This window comes from Pinus tabuliformis, chromosome 6, assembly GCF_031772625.1.
Source record: "Pinus tabuliformis cultivar Carrire ecotype Pingquan chromosome 6, CPIR1, whole genome shotgun sequence".
Taxonomy (NCBI): domain Eukaryota; kingdom Viridiplantae; phylum Streptophyta; class Pinopsida; order Pinales; family Pinaceae; genus Pinus; species Pinus tabuliformis.
In genome coordinates this window covers 1,922,889,220-1,922,913,766 of record NC_142292.1, presented here as the reverse complement: position 1 = coordinate 1,922,913,766, position 24,547 = coordinate 1,922,889,220, and the positions used below count along the sequence as shown (strand labels likewise).

The 24,547-nt window shown below is 37.0% G+C and overlaps 2 protein-coding genes across 5 annotated transcripts; both read right to left on the bottom strand.

Annotated features, from left to right (window-relative positions):
- Nucleotides 1-240: 240 nt before the first annotated feature.
- Nucleotides 241-12,512, bottom strand: LOC149266877 (malate dehydrogenase, mitochondrial-like). Of its 4 annotated transcripts, XM_089431134.1 has the most exons (6): nt 6,519-6,600; nt 3,292-3,465; nt 2,247-2,415; nt 1,825-1,886; nt 1,541-1,668; nt 560-673 (listed from the first exon to the last, which is right to left on the bottom strand). In XM_089431134.1, exons 2-6 carry the CDS (start codon nt 3,451-3,453, stop codon nt 583-585), a joined length of 612 nt encoding a protein of 203 aa, XP_089287260.1. In that variant the 5' UTR covers nt 3,454-3,465; nt 6,519-6,600; the 3' UTR covers nt 560-582. The 4 variants fall into 4 exon arrangements, with proteins under 4 accessions (XP_089287262.1, XP_089287260.1, XP_089287266.1 ...); XM_089431136.1 differs by lacking the exons at nt 560-673; nt 6,519-6,600 and adding an exon at nt 241-385 and having other exon boundaries at nt 3,292-4,760; XM_089431140.1 differs by lacking the exons at nt 560-673; nt 6,519-6,600 and adding an exon at nt 843-906 and having other exon boundaries at nt 3,292-4,768.
- On the bottom strand, nt 6,515-9,657 carry LOC149266878 (malate dehydrogenase, mitochondrial-like). Its single transcript, XM_089389159.1, has 4 exons — nt 9,646-9,657; nt 7,226-7,394; nt 6,803-6,864; nt 6,515-6,646 (listed from the first exon to the last, which is right to left on the bottom strand). The coding sequence occupies exons 1-4, from the start codon at nt 9,655-9,657 to the stop codon at nt 6,515-6,517; spliced, it is 375 nt and encodes a 124-aa protein (XP_089245285.1).
- Nucleotides 12,513-24,547: the final 12,035 nt, after the last annotated feature.

Genomic DNA, 24,547 nt, shown 5'->3' with positions numbered 1-24,547 from the left:
CAAATCAAAATATTTCATGAATATCGTTATTCTACGATAAATTAACAACATACATAAATCAAACTCATCGTATGATTACAAAATCAAAATGTCTCATTGATATAGGGTAAATTCACAACACCCATCTAAACATAACAATGTCATTCTACACAATAATTTCTTCATAAAAAACAATGCATGTGCATGCCTAGCTACCACCACCAAGATCATCCTCATGATCATCTTGACCATCCTCATTACTCTGATCCACATCATCACCAACACCGCAACTATCATCATCATCTCCTCCTTCACCACCATCATCCTCATCCTCATCCTCATCATCTCCTGATATATGTTGAACATAATTTGGATCATCGTCTTGGCAATCATTACCTATAGCATTCTGACAAAAAAAATCAATATTACATGTTAGTATTAATTACATAACACAACGCATGTTTTTGTTATACAATGTTAACCATAAAATGAGGTAAGATATAATATCTAATAGTACTAAAAAATAAAATGAAAATATGGTTTAAAAGTATATTGGAAATCCAACTAAGATTACATACCATAGAGTCCATCCAAACAACAAATTCAACCCATCTCTTTTGCTGCAGCACCTCCTTTTCCAAATGATTTGGAGGTCTTCAGGGTAAAAATATATATCCCATGGTTTATATTTGGCCTTAAAAAACAGTAGAAAAAAAAATTTTGAGAACACAGGAGCAAGATGAAAAAGGAATTGCATGTCTAAACATTTTGAAGTCTCAAAAAGCATTCATCAACATAGAGAAGACTACAACACTACTCTTCACTTCCAAATTTTCAACTAATGGATTTAACTGACCAACAATGTTTTTTGCATGAACCATGCTCAAATGCTCAAGATGAGGTAATGAATGGATGCTATGCGCCTATCTGTGAATTGCAACCACAGGCATACATGTAAGTGCAAATTTGTAAATCTCATACCCAGATTTACCCATCATCAAGCACACAACTTTTGCGGGATCCATTTGACATATCTTATGTTTAAGAAGGAATAACATCCTTGAAGAGACTCATGGCTTTTCTTAAGGAAGGATCTTTGCATGCAGAATCTAGATTAACTCTGAACATTTCAATCAAACTAAGGTAAATGAAAGGCAAAAATCCATCGGTCAAACCTCACAGGTTAAAAGCACCCGCTGAGTTTCACACAAATGAGAAAGCCTAAGGGAAAAGATTTGAGACATGCATGCTACATGATTTCATGTAGGATAAGTACCTAAGCTTAAGGCAAAAGATTTGAGACATGCAAATGTATGAAGTACAAGATTCAGATAAAGAGAAAGAAGCTCCTTCATGCCATATTCTCACTGACAGTGAATCTCAGATTAGGTACTTATCAAGCATGAAATCATGAAGCACACACCATGATAAGATTATCTGACTCCAACTACTGCATCAAGATGAAAAATTCAGCACTCTAGACAGTCACATAAGAATAAAAAAACATTCAAAAGATATGAATGCATATTAGCCACTATAGAGGACCAAAACATAAACTTACGCCATAGACAGTGTGGCTGAACCTTTCCCTGCTTTTGCTTCAACAACTTCAGTTCCTCCATCCTGTGTGCGCTTTGTCAAGGCTTTAATGTCCTCCTCAGACAATACAGAGTTTGGCTTTGGTGTTGCCTAAAATTTTTTATCAAAACAAAAAAGTGTTAGTTCCCTTTTTAACTGTATTGAAGGGTAGGTAATTATGATCTCATTTTATCTTTGATAAATTAATCTTCTAATATCCAAGAGTAAAGAACAAACTCAAGATGAGGATCCAACAAAGTCATATACATGTGAAAAAAGTGGAAGAATTGTAACACCCGCATGTCCACCTACAACAGGAACATCAACTTCTGCAGACAGCATAGGATGACATCAACAACAAACATAAAACTGAGAATTGTATCTAATGTTAAAAAAAGCATGATGTTGGTAAGATCCTGCAGCATATCATGTATTGGGTCTAGCCCAGATGGTTGTGTGCAAAGACTGTTATCCTTCCCACCAGGGTTAATTCCCTCAAGTGACATCTTGAGCTGACTATATTTCTGATGGCCTTGAGCCCTATGATACCATCCTTGAAATGAGGAGAAGTGCCTGGCATGTTTGCCCAGGATGCATATTTCATGATTAAATTATAAAAAATAAAAATATTTTACAGAATACTAAATATTTGAGAGTAGCTAAGCATAACAAGCCAGAATTTTAAATACCTTCAACAGGAACTCCTGCTTTTGAAGCATAGAACGTCTTTGCGCGGACAACATCAAGAGTAGTAACACCAAAGAGTTTCTTTTCATTATAGGTCCCTGCCTTCTTAAAAACCTCAGCAGCTATTGGTACAGTAGAATTTACAGGATTGCTGATGATATTTACAATTGCCTGCCATGGATATCAAGTCCTCAGCAATGCCATAAAAACCAATTCTAGATGATTTCTTGAATCCAAATATACCATTCCTGATAGAAGGAAAACATTATCCAGTACACTCTCCCCCCTCTCCATATCTCTATCTATATAATATGTAACAATATACTATACATACTGTACACACACACCAGTACATGAACAAAACAAATAATTGTGAAACATACTTCTTTATCTATTAACTTGCCACACTAATGGTAGTACATACGATTTATCTATTAACTTGCCACATAATGGTAGTACATACTGATTGTATGTAATATATAATGTTATAGAGGATACCTCGTGATCAAGTGGATTTGTGCACAGTTAAATAGAAGACCAAGGATATTTTTTATATTGATATTCATATGCCAATTTTCTCAAAAGTCCAAAAGCTAAGTTACTAACTACAAGAGGAGAAACAAGAATAACAGGGCTTTAACAGTGGCTGCAAACTTGCATTGGACTACACAGCTAATTACTCTTAAGTTCATTTCAATTAGTATTTCCTTCTTATGGGCAAAAGTTAGCTGCAATTTGTCTAAATAAAGAGTCAATAATGAGTCAATCACCTATTCGTTTGACTCAAAGAAGTCTTCAAGCTTCGTTAACCTCTCCAGTAGAATTGATTATATACAAGAACAGTATGTAAATCTAGATCAACAACTTGCTTAAAGATTCTTGCAAATATGTATTTGTATATATTGCCATCTCTATAGATCTCAAACATACAAAGCCTTCGACAAAGCAACTTACAATGAACGTCATGCTTATTCCTATGAAATAGTCAATAAGAAAATCGCATGAAAACAAAAACTTCAAAGAAGATCATAAATCATGACAACTTACCTCTGGGCAGTATTTTGCAATTGCAGAGCAAAGAGATTTAACAATCCCTGCATTGATGTTGAAGAGATCATCACGGGTCATGCCAGGTTTTCGAGGCACACCAGCAGGAATGATCACAACATCTGCATTCTCCAATGCCGTGCCAAGTTGTTCCTCTCCCATATATCCTGCAACCTGCACCCAGGTCACACTGCTGTGAATTACTGACAAGGTCGTGACACAAGCATGATAAAATCAATATGGCAGTACCAAATTAAATGATAAATATGTAGACCAAAAAATAAGAAAAGAAATTATTATCGCAAAGTTCCAAAAGAAGTAAAACTTGTTATCCTTGTTCCATGACCCAAGCAATGGTATGTCCTCCTCATAGTGAACAAGAATAGGATTATTTGTATTCTATAGTAAAATCCACCTTTTGGCTTTTACCGAGGAGATAGAGCACCAAAAGCAATGATTATGCTCGTAGGAGATTGAAGACCTATACCAACCCACGTTTCAATCAGGGTATAATCTTGTCCAATCTAGGTATACGACATTTCAATCAGGGTATAGTCTTATCCAATCCAGGTATAAAAGTGATGCTGTGATAAATAATTAGCATCTCACAAGCCACTTTAGGGAGTTTATTCAACCTTAGTTTAATTTACGCTGCGAAGACTATTTTGATTTAATCTACTCATGGATAAAGAGGCAAATCTAAACGACCCCAAAAAGGTTGGATATAGAGGCAAATCCAATATGCAGAGGGTCATCAATTCAATCCTCACAAAATAACAAATTGACAATGCAATGAGACTATTCTAACTTCTAAGTAGTCATTAGGCCAAGTATGACTTAGATCCATCAGATCAAAAAGTCCTATTAAGCAGAGGCATATGATCCAGCCGTGGATTCTGCTAAAAATATAGATGCACTTTTCATCAAAAAAATATGAACTACCTCGTCCATTGGGCTGTGGTTTAGTGGCAAGTTGTAGGGTGCTTGTCATGAGGATGACCCAGGTTCAAAACCCAGGAGGCATATTCCCATGATAATGCGGCTGCCCATGTCATTCCAAAATATGAAGTCGGGTTAACGTGATAAACACCAGTTCAATGATAATGCAGAGGTGCTGTTAATGATGACCCCTGTGCTATTGAGGTTTGCACAGATGAGCCCACCTGCAAGTCATGCGTGACTTTGATGAATAGATGCAATTAAGGTGTTTCACCCACGCCAGTCAAAAGGCCTTGACCAAACAAAAACAATAATAGTGAGCCCAACCTCAATTTCAACCTTCTCCTATCAATAGCAAATACTACTACTGCTAATAATAATAATAAGCACAACCCAAATTTCAATCTAGCCATAAATGTCAGGCAGATTGTAGTCAAGTAGTTAAATCATAGCACTTTCAGTGCCCTCTTAGAAGTATGTTGCGGCATTATCTCACCATCGGAGTTAACTACCATATTGAGATTCAACAGACAAGATCAGGTGCAAATCCTGCATGAAATTGGTGGAATAGAGATTCTATGTTTGTAGCATCTACAATGAGGGAAAAACCCACTATGTTAACAGAAAGACATTTGCCAACAAGAAAACAATAAAAAATAATAATAATGTAGCCCTCAATATCTGCCTCTTTTGAAATGGCCCAAAGAATGTCAGGTATAGTCAAATCCAATATTCACGGTGTACAATACAATCGTTTTAGAATGACAATGCGATGGGCGTTGCTTCAATGGATTGTTGGGCCAAATGTCACCTAGATCCATAAAATTAAAAACCCTAATCGAGTAGGTGCACATGATGCAGCCATGGATTTCCACGAAATAAATATCTAGGTGCTTTTTTTCATCAATCAAAATATGCACAAACACATTTACAAACTGACCATGAAAGTGAATTGAGTTGACCATTAACGTGAATTGGGTTGTGTTTAAGAAATTAAATCATTGCGCTTTCAGGGCTCAAACCCACGTTCAAAAGCCCCGGAAGGCATATTTCCTGCAAAAATGTGGCCAAAAGAATAAATTCCACATTCGAAGAATCCCAGAGACCTTGACAGGTTATAGCAGTGGAGTCTAAGCCTGGTATAAGGCCTGGTTCCTTTAAAAAAATAGGCGCTTACCAAAATAAATAAATTATCTGACCATGGACAATATCAGAAACGTAAAATCAAAGAACTAATAACAGGTAAAACACTAACGAAAAGTAGATCCTACCAAGTGGGTCATCGTACGATCGATCCCAATGGAGATCCCTTGAAACTAAAATCAAAACATCTCTATCGTTCGCAGAGAGAACAGATCCAGCATACAGAGAATGAAAAAAACACGGTAGGAAAAATATATATCCCATGGTTTATATTTGGCCTTAAAAAACAGTAGAAAAAAAAAAATTGAGAACACAGGAGCAAGATGAAAAAGGAATTGCATGTCTAAACATTTTGAAGTCTCAAAAAGCATTCATCAACATAGAGAAGACTACAACACTACTCTTCACTTCCAAGTTTTCAACTAATGGATTTAACTGACCAACAATGTTTTTTGCATGAACCATGCTCAAATGCTCAAGATGAGGTAATGAATGGATGCTATGCGCCTATCTGTGAATTGCAACCACAGGCATACATGTAATTGCAAATTTGTAAATCTCATACCCAGATTTACCCATCATCAAGCACACAACTTTTGCGGGATCCATTTGACATATCTTATGTTTAAGAAGGAATAACATCCTTGAAGAGACTCATGGCTTTTCTTAGGGAAGGATCTTTGCATGCAGAATCTAGATTAACTCTGAACATTTCAATCAAACTAAGGTAAATGAAAGGCAACAATCCATCGGTCAAACCTCACAGGTTAAAAGCACCCGCTGAGTTTCACACAAATGAGAAAGCCTAAGGGAAAAGATTTGAGACATGCATGCTACATGATTTCATGTAGGATAAGTACCTAAGCTTAAGGCAAAAGATTTGAGACATGCAAATGTATGAAGTACAAGATTCAGATAAAGAGAAAGAAGCTCCTTCATGCCATATTCTCACTGACAGTGAATCTCAGATTAGGTACTTATCAAGCATGAAATCATGAAGCACACACCATGATAAGATTATCTGACTCCAACTACTGCATCAAGATGAAAAATTCAGCACTCTAGACAGTCACATAAGAATAAAAAAACATTCAAAAGATATGAATGCATATTAGCCACTATAGAGGACCAAAACATAAACTTACGCCACAGACAGTGTGGCTGAACCTTTCCCTGCTTTTGCTTCAACAACTTCAGTTCCTCCATCCTGTGTGCGCTTTGTCAAGGCTTTAATGTCCTCCTCAGACAATACAGAGTTTGGCTTTGGTGTTGCCTAAAAATTTTTATCAAAACAAAAAAGTGTTAGTTCCCTTTTTAACTGTATTGAAGGGTAGGTAATTATGATTTCATTTTATCTTTGATAAATTAATCTTCTAATATCCAAGAGTAAAGAACAAACTCAAGATGAGGATCCAACAAAGTCATATACATGTGAAAAAAGTGGAAGAATTGTAACACCTGCATGTCCACCTACAACAGGAACATCAACTTCTGCAGACAGCATAGGATGACATCAACAACAAACATAAAACTGAGAATTGTATCTAATGTTAAAAAAAGCATGATGTTGGTAAGATCCTGCAGCATATCATGTATTGGGTCCAGCCCAGATGGTTGTGTGCAAAGACTGTTATCCTTCCCACCAGGGTTAGATTCCCTCAAGTGACATCTTGAGCTGACTATATTTCTGATGGCCTTGAGCCCTATGATACCATCGTTGAAATGAGGAGAAGTGCCTGGCATGTTTGCCCAGGATGCATATTTCATGATTAAATTATAAAAAATAAAAATATTTTACAGAATACTAAATATTTGAGAGTAGCTAAGCATAACAAGCCAGAATTTTAAATACCTTCAACAGGAACTCCTGCTTTTGAAGCATAGAACGTCTTTGCGCGGACAACATCAAGAGTAGTAACACCAAAGAGTTTCTTTTCATTATAGGTCCCTGCCTTCTTAAAAACCTCAGCAGCTATTGGTACAATAGAATTTACAGGATTGCTGATGATATTTACAATTGCCTGCCATGGATATCAAGTCCTCATCAATGCCATAAAAACCAATTCTAGATGATTTCTTGAATCCAAATATACCATTCCTGATAGAAGGAAAACATTATCCAGTACACTCTCCCCCCTCTCCATATCTCTATCTATATAATATGTAACAATATACTATACAGTGTTTTTAAAACCGGAACCGGTGACCGGACCGGTCCACCTAATGAACCGGTTTACCGACCGGAACCGGTCTAACCGGGACTGGTTTGGTCTAAACGAACCGGTTTTAAAAAAATACATTAAATAATTAATTTTTAATGAAACAAAACTATTTTTAAGATGTATCTATCTTAGGAATAATATGATAAGGCGGCCAAAGATTTCTATGAGCTCAAACTCGGGCAACTGATAGATGAAGAATATACTGCCAGGTTCTTGGAGTTGTTTCTAAGTAGTTACTAGTAACTTGTAAGCTTTGCTATATGTTGATCTGTTAGTAGTTACTTGTGCCTAAATGCCCTGCCCGAGGTCCTATCTGGTGAACTGAAACTTGTTTACATAGATTTGGGACCTGTTCGTGAAAATCACTGTACTTTTGTCATTATTGTTCTTCTGTAGATGATGCTTCTTGTGCATGGGACCAATTTTCAGAAAATCACCAGTTGTGTTAAAATTCACGCAGTATGGATTGTAGCATACGGAAGTGTGGAGAGAGTGCCTTTAATTTCAAGGCTGAGCTGTTGCCATCATGACAGATTAACTGAAAATTCCATGGCACCGCACTGCTTTCTCATTAGTGTCCCTCTTACTATTGGTGATGATTGTATAGGATCTGTTCTCTAAAAATTATGTTATACTGTCCCATATGGAAGTATCGTTGAAAGATTTCCTGGAATTCAAGTCTGATGCTGCTATTCTTAGACATGGATGCAACAGGATGCTCAAATGGAGCCACTCATTGACACACTGTTACTCCTGTTTATGATTCTTGTGCAGAGAACCCGTTCTGGAAAAAAACCATATGATGTGATTGATCTACTCTGCTTTGATATTAGAATTTAGTCTTCTGCTGATGCTCTTGTATTGAACCCATTTTGAAAATTTCACCAAACAATGGATTGCACTTGGAACTTTGGAAGTTATTCAGAAAGTGTCCATTGAATGCAAAAATGTAACCATGTTTTTGTTAATTAATGATGGAGATGCATCCGACTAGGATTGAAGTTAAAATCATCTCACCAACTGGTGGGTAAAACTGTATCCGAGTCTCTGGAGGAATACAAGGGAAAAGTTGGGTCAATAATAAAGGAATATTTCGCTACTGACGATGTGGCTTCAGCAGCTGCTGATCTTTCTGATCTGGGCTGCCCGAGCTATCACCATTATTTTGTTAAAAAACTTATCTCCATGGCAATGGATAGGCATGACCGAGAAAAGGAGATGGCTGCAGTGCTCTTGTCCTCTCTGTATGCTGATGTTTTGCTGGGCGTGCCTAAAACCGGCCGGTTTAGGACAGAACCGGCCGGTTCTGTCCTAAAACAGCCGGTTTTCACCGGTTAGGGCCAAAAATCGGGCAAATGCAGAGGCTGACCGGGTTTTTAGGCCGGTTCGGACCGGCCAGCTAGCTAACCGGCCGGTTTGACCGGTTACCGGTTTTTCTGAGCGGTTTTTAAAACTATGACTATACATACTGTACACACACACCAGTACATGAACAAAACAAATAATTGTGAAACATACTTCTTTATCTATTAACTTGCCACACTAATGGTAGTACATACTGATTGTATGTAATATATAATGTTATAGAGGATACCTCGTGATCAAGTGGATTTGTGCACAGTTAAATAGAAGACCAAGGATATTTTTTATATTAATATTCATATGCCAATTTTCTCAAAAGTCCAAAAGCTAAGTTACTAACTACAAGAGGAGAAACAAGAATAACAGGGCTTTAACAGTGGCTGCAAACTTGCATTGGACTACACAACTAATTACTCTTAAGTTCATTTCAATTAGTATTTCCTTCTTATGGGCAAAAGTTAGCTGCAATTTGTCTAAATAAAGAGTCAATAATGAGTCAATCACCTATTCGTTTGACTCAAAGAAGTCTTCAAGCTTCGTTAACCTCTCTAGTAGAATTGATTATATACAAGAACAATATGTAAATCTAGATCAACAACTTGCTTAAAGATTCTTGCAAATATGTATTTGTATATATTGCCATCTCTATAGATCTCAAACATACAAAACCTTCGACAAAGCAACTTACAATGAACGTCATGCTTATTCCTATGAAATAGTCAATAAGAAAATTGCATGAAAACAAAAACTTCAAAGAAGATCATAAATCATGACAACTTACCTCTGGGCAGTATTTTGCAATTGCAGAGCAAAGAGATTTAACAATCCCTGCATTGATGTTGAAGAGATCATCACGGGTCATGCCAGGTTTTCGAGGCACACCAGCAGGAATGATCACAACATCTGCATTCTCCAATGCCGTGCCAAGTTGTTCCTCTCCCATATATCCTGCAACCTGCACCCAGGTCACACTGCTGTGAATTACTGACAAGGTCGTGACACAAGCATGATAAAATCAATATGGCAGTACCAAATTAAATGATAAATATGTAGACCAAAAAATAAGAAAAGAAATTATTATCGCAAAGTTCCAAAAGAAGTAAAACTTGTTATCCTTGTTCCATGACCCAAGCAATGGTATGTCCTCCTCATAGTGAACAAGAATAGGATTATTTGTATTCTATAGTAAAATCCACCTTTTGGCTTTTACCGAGGAGATAGAGCACCAAAAGCAATGATTATGCTCGTAGGAGATTGAAGACCTATACCAACCCACGTTTCAATCAGGGTATAATCTTGTCCAATCCAGGTATACGACATTTCAATCAGGTTATAGTCTTATCCAATCCAGGTATAAAAGTGATGCTGTGATAAATAATTAGCATCTCACAAGCCACTTTAGGGAGTTTATTCAACCTTAGTTTAATTTACGCTGCGAAGACTATTTTGATTTAATCTACTCATGGATAAAGAGGCAAATCTAAACGACCCCAAAAAGGTTGGATATAGAGGCAAATCCAATATGCAGAGGGTCATCAATTCAATCCTCACAAAATAACAAATTGACAATGCAATGAGACTATTCTAACTTCTAAGTAGTCATTAGGCCAAGTATGACTTAGATCCATCAGATCAAAAAGTCCTATTAAGCAGAGGCATATGATCCAGCCGTGGATTCTGCTAAAAATATAGATGCACTTTTCATCAAAAAAATATGAACTACCTCGTCCATTGGGCTGTGGTTTAGTGGAAAGTTGTAGGGTGCTTGTCATGAGGATGACCCAGGTTCAAAACCCAGGAGGCATATTCCCATGATAATGCGGCTGCCCATGTCATTCCAAAATATGAAGTCGGGTTAACGTGATAAACACCAGTTCAATGATAATGCAGAGGTGCTGTTAATGATGACCCCTGTGCTATTGAGGTTTGCACAGATGAGCCCACCTGCAAGTCATGCGTGACTTTGATGAATAGATGCAATTAAGGTGTTTCACCCACGCCAGTCAAAAGGCCTTGACCAAACAAAAACAATAATAGTGAGCCCAACCTCAATTTCAACCTTCTCCTATCAATAGCAAATACTACTACTGCTAATAATAATAATAAGCACAGCCCAAATTTCAATCTAGCCATAAATGTCAGGCAGATTGTAGTCAAGTAGTTAAATCATAGCACTTTCAGTGCCCTCTTAGAAGTATGTTGCGGCATTATCTCATCATCGGAGTTAACTACCATATTGAGATTCAACAGACAAGATCAGGTGCAAATCCTGCATGAAATTGGTGGAATAGAGATTCTATGTTTGTAGCATCTACAATGAGGGCAAAACCCACTATGTTAACAGAAAGACATTTGCCAACAAGAAAACAATCAAAAATAATAATAATGTAGCCCTCAATATCTGCCTCTTTTGAAATGGCCCAAAGAATGTCAGGTATAGTCAAATCCAATATTCACGGTGTACAATACAATCGTTTTAGAATGACAATGCGATGGGCGTTGCTTCAATGGATTGTTGGGCCAAATGTCACCTAAATCCATAAAATTAAAAACCCTAATCGAGTAGGTGCACATGATGCAGCCATGGATTTCCATGAAATAAATATCTAGGTGCTTTTTTTCATCAATCAAAATATGCACAAACACATTTACAAACTGACCATGAAAGTGAATTGAGTTGACCATTAACGTGAATTGGGTTGTGTTTAAGAAATTAAATCATTGCGCTTTCAGGGCTCAAACCCACGTTCAAAAGCCCCGGAAGGCATATTTCCTGCAAAAATGTGGCCAAAAGAATAAATTCCACATTCGAAGAATCCCAGAGACCTTGACAGGTTATAGCAGTGGAGTCTAAGCCTGGTATAAGGCCTGGTTCCTTTAAAAAAATAGGCGCTTACCAAAATAAATAAATTATCTGACCATGGACAATATCAGAAACGTAAAATCAAAGAACTAATAACAGGTAAAACACTAACGAAAAGTAGATCCTACCAAGTGGGTCGTCGTACGATCGATCCCAATGGAGATCCCTTGAAACTAAAATCAAAACATCTCTATCGTTCGCAGAGAGAACAGATCCAGCATACAGAGAAGGAAAAAAACGCGGTAGGAAAAGAGGAACCCACCTCAGCACGGCTGTTGATGTGGCCGACATCTGCAGCCACACCTGGAGTGCCAGCGATATCATATAGCGCCAACTTTGACACCAGAGGATTGAGTTTCATCAGAAGAGCCAATGGCTGCCCGATACCCCCAGCAGCTCCCAACACAACAACCTTGCGTGGCAGACTTCCACCACTCGAATAAAACCTTCTCGGCATAACATTAGTTTTGAAAGAAGAAGATGATGCATTCTTCAGTGCAGATCCCACCAATCGTCGCATTGCAGAACTCATTTTTGCCGCTGGTAACACTGAAAGAATGCAAGCTGAAGGCAGATGAAGAAGAAGGGGGAGATTCCAGAGCTTAAAGGCCGAATCAATGGAGATGTGTGGATACGACTTTGTTAAAAGGGATTTTAAAGCCTCACGGTACTATGCAGGGCTTTGGTTTAATCTATTTTATTGCGAAATTCTTAGTTATTGACAATCAGACAGCTCGTGATAGAAATCCCTCTTTTGGGGGGACGAGGTTCGGGAATGGAACATCATGTGATCGAAATTTTCAGTTGGTCAAATGTTAATTAAGTTATTATAAAATAGAGATATTTTTTATTTTATTTTTTTAAATAAATTTAATAATTAGGAGATTTTTATCAAACTCTGGTTAGGGGTCAGACTAGTTTACAATGTAGTTAAACATTGCAAATCTCGGTGTGTTTAAAAGGAAAGTGTTTTTTTTTTTTTTTTTTTTTTTTTTCAGGGGTGTTAGTTATTTATGGAATATGTCATATTGTGGATATTTTGATTGATATTGGACCATTTTAGTTGTTTGTTATGTATGTTGAATAGTCCAATCCCAAGGAATCCTCGAAAGTGGTGAATCTTTGTAGAGAATCTTTAAAAGTGGTGAATATGATGTTAGGGTGTTTTTTAAAAGGGAGTGATAATTGAGATTGCTATATATTTTAAAAGAATATGTTTTTAGGGGTTATAAGAGTGTGAAGGACCATTTTCCATTCTAGGGAAAGGGAAAGGTTTATATTTAGGGATTAGGATAGTTTTTAATTTTTATTTCAAGGTAATAAGATCATTGAGGAAAGATATTATAAAAATATAATTGTTGATGGAGATTTATAATGATAATTAAATTTTTTATAAAGGTATAAGGTAGGGTTAAAGAATGTTGTTATAAATAGTTTACAGGATAAATAAAGAGATAGAATTGTTTGAAAGAATGGAGTTATTTCATGCGCTTAGCGCAGTAAATAAAAGGTAGTTGGGTTAATGTAGCAAGTAAGTTAGATAAACGAGTATTTTAAAATAAAATCCGGTAAGTAAGGGTATTAATCCCATAAGAGTTCAGCCTTGAGCTAATAATGACATATTTTTGTAAGATTAGAGGATTTAGATTATATTACTGCGAGAAAAAACGTGATTATAACATAGATGGATTGGTTTGGTCTATCGTTAGGGAGGTCAAAGCAATAGCACATAAACAAAATTTTCATATTGCTCGCATTCTTTCTGACCTGAGAGTCTGGGAATTTAAACCAAAAACAAGGATATACATAGAAAAAATTACATAAACTAAGAGACCAAAATACATTCTGAAACAACTAGAAGAATAGAGAAGGTATAGAGAGAGTTATCATTTTTCCTAGAGTTGCACTTGAGTTGTCATTCTACAGGGTGTTAAGTATGAGCTCGAGGGTGAGAGTCATCTCCTGTGGTTGATGGAGCCTGGGTAGTAGATAGAATTTGGTTGAGGTTGTCATCCATGTCATTCAGCATGTTCTCCATGTTGTTCATTCTGTCCAGGAGTTCTAACATCAAATAAGGAGCTCTTGTTAGGTGTCAACCTTGTCAGTAAGTACCCGGCCCATGAGTGTCTCAGTATGCCATTACAGGTTAATATTCTTAAGCAGAGGCCCTCGCCCTGGTGGAGTTTCTGTTATCATGAATATAATCTTGTGTTTCTCGCTCCACGTGATGATTTGGCATGTATCTTCTAGCCCAGCGAACTTGCCCTTTGATGTAAGCGATAGCTCACTACATGACCTCAAGAACGAGACGTTGATAATGGTCCACGATGGCTCCGGTGGAATCTTGAGCATGGGAGGCATGCAGGGAGGGAGGAGTAGGAGAGGGGGGTTGACTCGATCTGCCCCTATGTTCTGCCTCTGTGGAGATGGTGGTGCAACATCGAACCATGACTGAGTGAGAGGTAGGGGCGGCAGAAAGTCGATTGAAAGGAGGAACAAGTCGATGGTGGGTAAAAATAAACTAGATAGAGGTTAACCTTTCTAACTGAAAGTGAGGGGGGGGGTTAAAATTGTGAGGAGGCTCAGGTGAGGAAACCTGCAACAAAAATAAAGCCAAGCATGGGGACAGAGAGACAAGATCCGAAATTCCAAATCGGAGCAAGAAGAGAGGTTGTGGAAAAGAACCAATCCTGAAGTGAGTTGCAAGGGGAGTAAAGGAGAAGACCAAACTTGATTGATAGAGATCCTTGTAAAGGAGAGGCATGGATGATAACCGAAAGTGGAGATCCTAAGGGGTTGATTGCAAGTGCAAACGTCGGGGATTACATGGCGCTTGCAAGCTAGAGTCATTGATAGAGTGTTGCAGGACCCCATGACCATATGCCCTATTTTAAAGGCTTCGAGAATTGGCTGTATTTTTCTCTTAATGATCCAACATGATATGCTTTGCTTCTTTAAATGACAGTGGTGTACTCACCTACACAAAACCATGAATGTGTGCTCGATTCGAAGAGTGTGAGATCTACGAAATGATAGTAGCCCACCTCCTTTCGTACAAATGCCTCTAATACCATAAGTATCATCCTCTACTGAGAATTGTGATGGTGGTGACAGATATGCCATGCAGGTCGCTAGGTGTGGGCATCTTGCCTCCCTCTCATATGATTACTACAGATCATGGTCAATCAGGAAAATTAATGTTGTGCACCCACCTTAGGGAACTTTGTCTTGTTCAACAATGTCCTGACATTCATGCTTCCATTGAGCAACAAATATTTGTTCCCATAGAGATTCCATGACCTCTAAAGTGAAGTTGAGCCCTTCATTGGCAAGCATGTTTACCAACTTGTTGCCCTTTCTTAGTATGTGTTGGAAAGTGAGTGCATTGAAGTTTAGGAGTTGTTTTGTGATATTCTCTAGACTAGCCAAAAGTCTCCAACTCCTTTAGCTCGAGTAGCCCCGCCTACCACCATCTATTTGATCTCTGCAAAGAAATGTAGTAAGATCATTTCACAGACTAGGAAATTTGTTTTCCTTATGATTCACCCTCAGGACAAGAAGAAGATTGTGGCCACAAATTCCAAACATGGCTCCTCCGCACAGTAGTAGCAGATGGACAAGGTCATGGAGGAGTACAAGGACATTTTCACCTCACCTGCGGGGGTACCTCTCCATTGTCAGGTCAAGAACTCCATCGATCTGACCCCAAGCACGTCATTCCCAATGGATCAATATATCGACGTTGTGTTCTGGAGAAGAATGAGATCAAGAGGAAAATTCAGGAGTTGTTGCAGAAAGGGAACATTAGGAAAAGCTCATCACCCTGTGGGAGTCTGATTGTATTGGTACATAAGAAGGATGGGACTTGGAGACTCTATATTGACTATCGGGTGCCAAACAAAATCATTGTCTATAATAGGTACCCAATCCCATGGATTGATGACCTTCTGGACCAGCTCAAGGGGGGCAAATATTCCAGCGATATTAACTTGAAGTTTGGTTAATTCTGATGTGTGGAAGTCTGCCTTCAAATCCAAGGAGGGACTTTTCGAATGGTTGGTCATGCCTTTCAAGTTGACGAATGTTACTGCAACCTTCATGAAGTTGATGGATGACATCTTGTGACCCTTCACCAATGCATTTGTGGTGGTGTATTTAGATGACATCTTAATCTTCAACCAAAGTTGGGAATGAACAAGAGGTTAGTCATGATGATAATACATGGAATGAATACTTTGATACAATTGTTATACTTTGTGGGTGTTATAAATAAGTTCAGTTATAAATTAATGGACGATATAAGTACATCATATAGTCTAATCTCTAACCTTGGAAAAAATAATGCATGTATCAATTATTTTAGGTTGGCAATGGAATCAGAACAAATGAGGAGTTTAATCATTTTGATAGACCAATACAAATACCTGCATATGGACGTGGCCTACGCCGTACAATTAAATCACGCAAAAAGAAATGGGTGGAAGAGGATATGACAATGGAGTTTGTAAATGAAATAGAAAATCAACACAATGAACAAGAGGTTGGTCATGATGATACTACATGCATAGATGAATAATTTGAGACAATTGTTGTTTTTGGATGTTCCTAAGGTAGAAAATCTAAGAATATGAAATTAATGTGGCTTGTTTTTAAAATAATGTGTTCAAAAATAATATTTTTAATTTATTGTATACATGTATAATGTTGTTTTGTTGAGTAATTTATTGCGTATATCTTTGAAATGGATCCATGTTCTATACAGTAATTGCTATCTAACATTAAATAATGGTTGCATTTAATTATAGGTAAACGATGTTGATGATACACCTATTAATGATCAAGATCCAACTAGACCATTAAGAATTCAACGAGATGATCCAATTCATCCTTTAAACCATTCTAGGAGAAGAAGAGAAGCATTGAAGAGAGCACTACCACGTGAAAAATTTGAGGAATTGACGAAATTAGCATACATTGATGACATGCCATCCACTACTCAGAGTAGAGATGTCGATGGAAATGTAATGCATGAAGAATGATAGTAATACGTATCCAGAAGATGGTATTGAAACTAGTAATTGTTCACGAATCCATAAGATTGTAAGGTCATTCTCATTATCATAATCATTGTCATCATCATCACCATCATCCTTGTCATTGTTATTGTCATCATTACATTATCATCATAATCACCATTCATGCCATCATCATCATCATTATGGACATTGTTTGCAATTGTTCATAATTGTAGATGTTGTAAGAAATATCATCAACCCAAAAAATGTGATCAGTGCTAGAAAAGGGTTGTTTAGGACACATTGATATACGTAAGAGAAATAACAACTCTATTTTTGACAGATGATCGATGATGATCATCATCACCACCATTATCATCGTCATTGTCATTTTTATCATCCCCATCATCATCATTAATGTAATTTCTATCGACATTGTTGTAATCATGCATCATCATCATTCATGCCATTATTGTTTTTGATGATGACCTAGATGAAAATGATGATCATGACACCAAAGATAATGCTTATGATTATGACAATGACAACATCTAAAATTGGGAAGATTCGCCAACGTCATTAGCATCGTCATCATCATAATCATTGCCATCATCATCATTGTCATTGTAACCACTATCGTCTTTATCATCATAATCACAATTCATGTCATCGCCATCATCTTCATTTTCATCATTGTCAATATTATTGACATTGTCATCAATTTTTCATAATTGTCAATGCCATAAGGAATATCATCAATGCAGAAAATATGATGAGTGTTGGAAAAGGGATGCAAAAGCGAACATAGAAATGGGGGCAACAATAGAAGTAAAATTGGATGAAAAGTGGATACAACATAAGTAGATGCACAACAACATGAAAAACCTGACACAAAAGTGGATGCAAAAGTAGATGCAGTTGTCAATGCAAACTTGGATGCAACCATGAAGGTAAAAGTGGAAGCAAACATGGGTCCAATGGTAGGTGTAAAACTTGGCACAAATTGTGGTGAAACAAATGTGGATGCAACAATGGAAACAAAAGTATATGCAAAAATGGATGAAACAAAAGTGGATGCAAACGTGGAAGCAAATGTGGTTGCAATGGTAGGCGTAAGATATGGTGCAACAAAAGTGGATGTAACAATAGACAAAAAATATGCAAAATAAGATGCAAAAATGGATGTAAAAGTGGAAGCAAACATTGATGCAACAGGCAAAACAAAATTGGATGCAAAAAATGGATATAATGTAAGTAGATGCAAAAGTAGATACAAAACGAGATGCAAAACCCAATGCATAAACCTGACATAAAAGTGGATGCAAAAATAGATGCAATATTTGATGCAAAAGAGGATGTGAACATGGATGCAAAATTGGAAGCAAACGTGGATACAACAGTGAGTGCAAAACATGGTGCAAATTGTGGCATAACAAAAGTGGATGTAATGATAGATGCAAAAAAAGAATCAAAGTATGATGCAAATGAAGATGTAAAAAGGGATGCAAAAAGTGAAATTTAAAATGGGTGCAACAGTGGATGCAAAATTGTGTGCAAAAGTGGATGCAATAGAAGTCGATGCAAAAGTAGATGCAAAACGAGACACAAAACCCGATGCAAATCCCGGTCCAAAATTGGATACAAAAAGGGATGCAAAAATAGATGTAGTAGTTGATGAAAACCTAGACGCAAATGAGGATGCAAATGTGGATGCAAAATTATAATCAAAAGTGGGTGCAAAAGGAGGTGCCAAACTAGGCACTAATTGTGGCACAAAAATATTAGATGCAATAGTGGGTACAATAATAGATGCAAAAGAGGATGTAAATATGGATGCCAAACAAGAGGGAAAAGTGGATGCAACAAAAGTAGATGCAAAATTTTATGCAAAACTAGACACAAAACTCGATGTAAAACTTGGCGCAAAAGGGATGCACAAATGGATGCAAAAATGGATGCAAAAAATGATTTAAAAAAGGATGCAAAAAAGGATGCAAAAGTCGATGCAAAAGTTGATGCAAGTGTAGGTGCAAAAAGTGGATGCAAATGAGGATGCAAAAGTATGTCAAACAAAATTAGGTGCCAAACTTGATGCAAAACCTGGAACAAAACCTGGTGTAAAGGATGACACAAAACTTGGCATAAAATTTGGTGCAAAACGTGGTGCAAAACCTATTGCAATACCTGGTGCTAAACTTGGTGTAAGATTTGGTGCAAAACTTGATGCAAATTTTGTGTCAAGTTTTGCACCATATTTGATAAATGGATGCAAATAGCACCAAAAATGGGCTCTAGATGCAAAAAAAGAAGTAAAAAGGGACGCTAATCGCTGGTTTTGTTGTAGTGAAACCACCCATATTTCACTATAGATCCAACCATTATGCATGATCCTAAACTTTTATTCTCAGATGGTTTTTAGAACAACTTTATCTAGTCTTTGATGCTAATATAATCTTAACAATTATTTTATAAATAATATAGCATGAGGACATTGACTTGTAATCCTTAAAATATTCACGATTCTTCTTCTTGGGTATGAGAAATAAAGGTTAGTTTCATTCAACCCAACATTTTTCCTAATGCTCTTGATTCTTTTACAAGCCTCTTAATAACTTTCCCATCAATTTATAGAAGTCAAAATAGAATTATATTGTCCACCCATCTCAACCTTAGCTTTTTTACTTCTAGAAACTCAAAGGTTGCTTTAAGTTTGTCTTTCATTACTTTAACCATAATTTCCTCATTTTGTGCTTCCTTTATGTATCTTGGGAAGAATGAGGTCATTTTTATTATTTTCTAAATATTTCTCATGGGAACTTCTTGGTAAAATTTCATGAACTATATTATCCCAAATTCTATGATTTCCTAAAACCTACTAGCCTTGTTCCCATTTTCCTTCTTCATTTTCAATATAGTGTTTAGAATTTTCTAGTGTTTTGCATAATTCTATAAGAACCTAGTGTTATCATCTTTTTTTATTAACCACTTGTTCCTTCGGTTTTTATTCTACATTTTGTTTCCTCCCATTCTAACGACTTTCTCTACTTTTCTTCTAGTACCTTTAACAACTTCCTTTCATCTTTAAGAAAAAAATTCACTAATATTTTGACTAAATAATGGATATATCTAGGCCTCAACGTCTTCTAAATCCTTATGACAATTTTTAAAATTGACTTTTACCCATTATCCTATTACCTCTTAACTTTATATAAATTTAAACATGACATAGTTCTCATTTGTTGGATCATACTTGTTCCATTTTAGAGTGACCTACGAATATAATTCAAAATTCATTTAGTATTGAAATTGAAGGGGTCTATAAGTTCAATACCATATTTCTCTATTTTTAGATGATCTAGAAGATGTTCTAAATTGATCTAGATCTTGAGGGGAGGCCCCCAAGATCTAAAAAATTGAAATGCCAAAAGAAAAGGGGAGAATACACAGTAAACAAAACCACAATTTTTTTTTTTTTAAACAGAGAATAATTGTAAAAACTACATTATGGTGGACAATCTGTCCTTTTACAAAATGTGACTTGTTACTTATAGCCTTTTTAAGTTACAATACCATGGGTAAATTCCATGGGTGGGTAAATATCATGGGCGAATGAATACCATGGGTAGATGTCACTTATAATACAATGGGTAATTACCATGGGTGATGCCACTTACAATACCATGGATAAATTCCATGTGTGGATGAATACCATGGGTGGATAAATACCATGGGTGAATGAATACCATGGATAGATGCCACTTAAAATACCATGGGTGCATGGATACTGTTGGGTCAGGAAAAAGGTATGATTTCTCTTCGTAGAATGCTTTATTTACCATTCATTCTTATACGATTATCTATGTTTATAGATTAAGATAAGGAAAATATTGACGAAAGTTGGATGAAAGCAATTGGTGACAAAATAGGAAAATCTAGCACAAGAAACTGATGTTTTTCTATCTTTGTGGGCAGAGTGCGGACTGGGCAAAAGTCGTTTGGTTGGCAGAACAACACGAGGCCATAAAAGGGAAAAACTATAGCGTCTTTGGCAGACAAGGTAGCATGAGATCAGCTTGAACAATGCTATTTTATCACATGATTAGATTATGTATTGCGAAATCCTCAAGATCCCCTGATCCTGAGGATTCACTTTTATCTAGTTACTCTTTTATGTTATATATAGGGCCGAAAGGCAATTAGAGACAGTTCAGACTTTGATAATCTGTAATTATTCTTTTTGAAAACATATACGTTGTTATCTCAATGACTTTGTAAGTTGTTACTTACATTAATGAAAGAAGGTTGTGTTTGATACATATTCATATTCTGAGTTCTTATTAAGTGGAGGCTTCTGGCGACTCTAGGCCCGGTCACGAGAAGTTCTACTACTCCCTTGTGTTATAGTCTTTATATTTAGTCTTTGTTATTGATTTAATGTTCAGTCATTGGTTATTTCATTTATCGTAAAGATTTGTGATATTGATTCATACTGTTGTTCAATTAGATTTAGAGTGAAGCCGTGTGACATACTTAAGTAATGCTTTGATTGGAATGAGTGAATTAGTGTTAATAGCAGATTGTTTTTCATTTCGATTGATGTTATCATAGATCTTAGAGATAATTCTAATTAATTTCCACATATTGCAATATAGATCATTTGCTATTTAGAAATCCTTTATTGTTATTTGTCATTCAATTGTTGTTCATTGTTCAATTACTGATTGTTGTTCAATTACTGTTGCTGTTCAATTGAGAATTGCAAGTTAATTTGGATTGTTATAGAATTAACAATGTTGTTAAATAGTTATAGTTTCTTTCCTTGATTAAGTAAATTAGCCTTAAGTCTATTTGAACAATCCCAAGCGTGATTCTTATTTGTATTCAGTTTCAATTGATTTCGGAACAAGTTGCATAGAATTGCAGATTGTGTTAAGAGTATTTCTTCCATATGTAGTTCTTTCCAGAATTGTGTGAATTGCATTGAAGAATTATTCATTAGTGATTGCAACGATTCATCATTAGATAACCTCTAGATTCACTGCATATAATGTGCTGACACTCTTGAGATAAAAAGACTTACCTTGGGTTGACAACTAATGTAGGGATTGAGATTTCCTGTAAAAAGACATCTTAGTGACCCAAAAAATACCATGGGTGGATGCCACTTTCCATTCGGATCGTTCCTCCCCCCTTAAGAAGCAATGGACCCCATTGCATGAAGTTCCCTCCTGAGAAGCCTTTGTTGAATATGAAGAGCCACTAAAGAGAAGGATTTTGTGTGGTTAACCCATAACCGTGATGAACGAAGATTCGAGGATAGAGATACCATGTAATGCTTGTGACCAAATGTGATACTAACAATGTGTGACCTCGAAAATGGACTTCGATGAAGCGTGGGTATGTGGATAACCCATAACCATGACAAATGAAGATATGAGGATAGAGATACCCTGTAATGTTTGTGACCCACTGTGATAATAACAGTGTCTTCAGGAACCCCTAAATAAGAGGTAGCTACAACTTTAGGTACCTTAAGCACCCCAATCAAACCTAAAAGGAAGAGACAAGGGCAAGCCCCCTTATATTTTAAGACAGGGAAAAGCACTGAGATCAAGAAAGAGTTTTCACAAACTCCCACAAAGGTCCCCATAACAATGGAGGAGTCCCAAAGCAAGAAAGAGGAGGTAGGGCTAACTGAAGGAAAATTGAAGAGGTCACCTCTCCAAAACCTAAAAAAAAGACTCATATAGCATATGTAAGGAGGCCCATCATCAGATCAACCTCCTTCAAACAACCCAAGACACCAACAACCCTCCAACAAAAAGAAAAATAGAAGCTACAAGAGGGGAAGAGCATGCTACATGAAGAACAAAGTATGCTACAGGAGGGGCAGAATGTGCTGCTAGAGGGGCAAAATGTGACACAACAGCTACAGGAGGTAGCAACCTCCCCAAAAAAAATTGAGAAGGACTTCCCAGATCTCCAGGAGCCTATTCCACAACCTAACCTAAGATCCTACTACAAATTCATTGAAGGAGGGAGGATTATTCCCCAAAAATTTGTAGTCCCACTTTTCTATGAGCTAGAAACAGAAAGAGGAAGAACCCATAGGTGGATGCAAATTGCTAAGTCTAAGAAGGTAGAGGATGTGGGCCTCATGGAAGAAAAGGTCCTTGAAATGAGCAAAGAATTAAGTGAGCTGAGAATGAGGGAGTCCACAATGAAGGAGCAGCTATAGGCAGAAAATATGTGGCTGAGAGAGAAGCTGCAAGAGAAAGAAACCCAACTTGCCACCATAGAAAACTTCTCCATGGAGGCATTACAGTGCATACAAACATCCAAATCTTATGCACGCATTCTTAAAGAACAATGGTTTCAATTCCAAATCAAAACCTTAGCAAAACATGGATCTATGCCCTTTCAGGATTATAAACAGTTCATTGAATTTTGCAACCAAGCTAGAATGGAGGACAAAGAAAAATTGGCTGAGTTTTACATACACAACCTCACTCTGATTGAGATGAATTTTTGGGATCCCATGCATGATTGGGGGGTACACAACTGATGGCCTTAGCATCTTGGATGAGTCATGAGGGAGCTAAGGAAGTTAAGAGAGTCATGGAAAAGGAGGAAAATGAACCATTGTATATCAAGGCAGAGCTAGTGAGCCTAATGGTTGTCATTAGCAATCATAGCATCATCTCCAATGATGTTGATTTAGCACCTAAATACCTTGCCAACCAGGAACAAGCCATCTTACATTTTGAAGACACATTCAGGTTGTTGGGAATAGAAAGCCTGCAAGCCTACTAGAGGAGATGGCATGCCTTACCCCACAACCTCTAGATCAAAGAATATCACTCTCCTGAAAGGCTAAGGAATGCCTTGTAGAGGACACCCCTATTCAAGAGGAGCATGCAAAGATTAAAATTTAAGTGGATATGACTCAAGCTTAGTCCGCCCTTGCTGTTAGGCCTACAAGAATGAAGAGATGAAGCAGAAGAGCATAAGGAGTGGGAAAAGATAAAGAGGAATATAGGTTTATATCCACAAGAAGGCAAACCATCTGAGGAACCTTGGGATGTCAGAGAGGCCACCAGGGCCATGAAAGAGATGCACATAGATGACTGATTTGCTCAAAGGATGAGCAAAAATTTCAGTACGGGGGTGGTGATGAGCCTCATAAATAGGTACATTATAAAGGTCAATATGCCATCCTCCAACTTTAGAACTATCTCTTTCTCACATTTATTTACAATTTTTGTTATATTATGCTTAGTGAGAAGGGTAAAAGATGTTTGCTTTCTCATGTGGCCTAATATAGTTTAATTGTAGGAAATGGAGCATTTTTTAGATGATTTCTATGTAGGGGCTCGAAGTAAACAAGAGGGAGATATTCTAGGGGGTTTTCTACCTCTTTAACTCCTTCAATCAACCCAAGATCACAACACTCTCTCTCATAAACTCAAGGTCATTGATAGCCAAGCAAGACAAGGTCATTGGCAGCCAAGCAAGTCATGAGGAACAAGATCCACAATTCTCGAGTTTTGGGAAATAAAATATTTCTTTTTTCTAGGGAGCTTCTAGTAGCTACCCTCTTGTATAAATAAACATGCAAAAGAGCTCGTGAGGATTGCATCTTTGTTTTCAGCTAGGTAGCTATTGAGCTCAAGTACTTGGCACTGTTATTTTTTACTATTATGTGATGTATT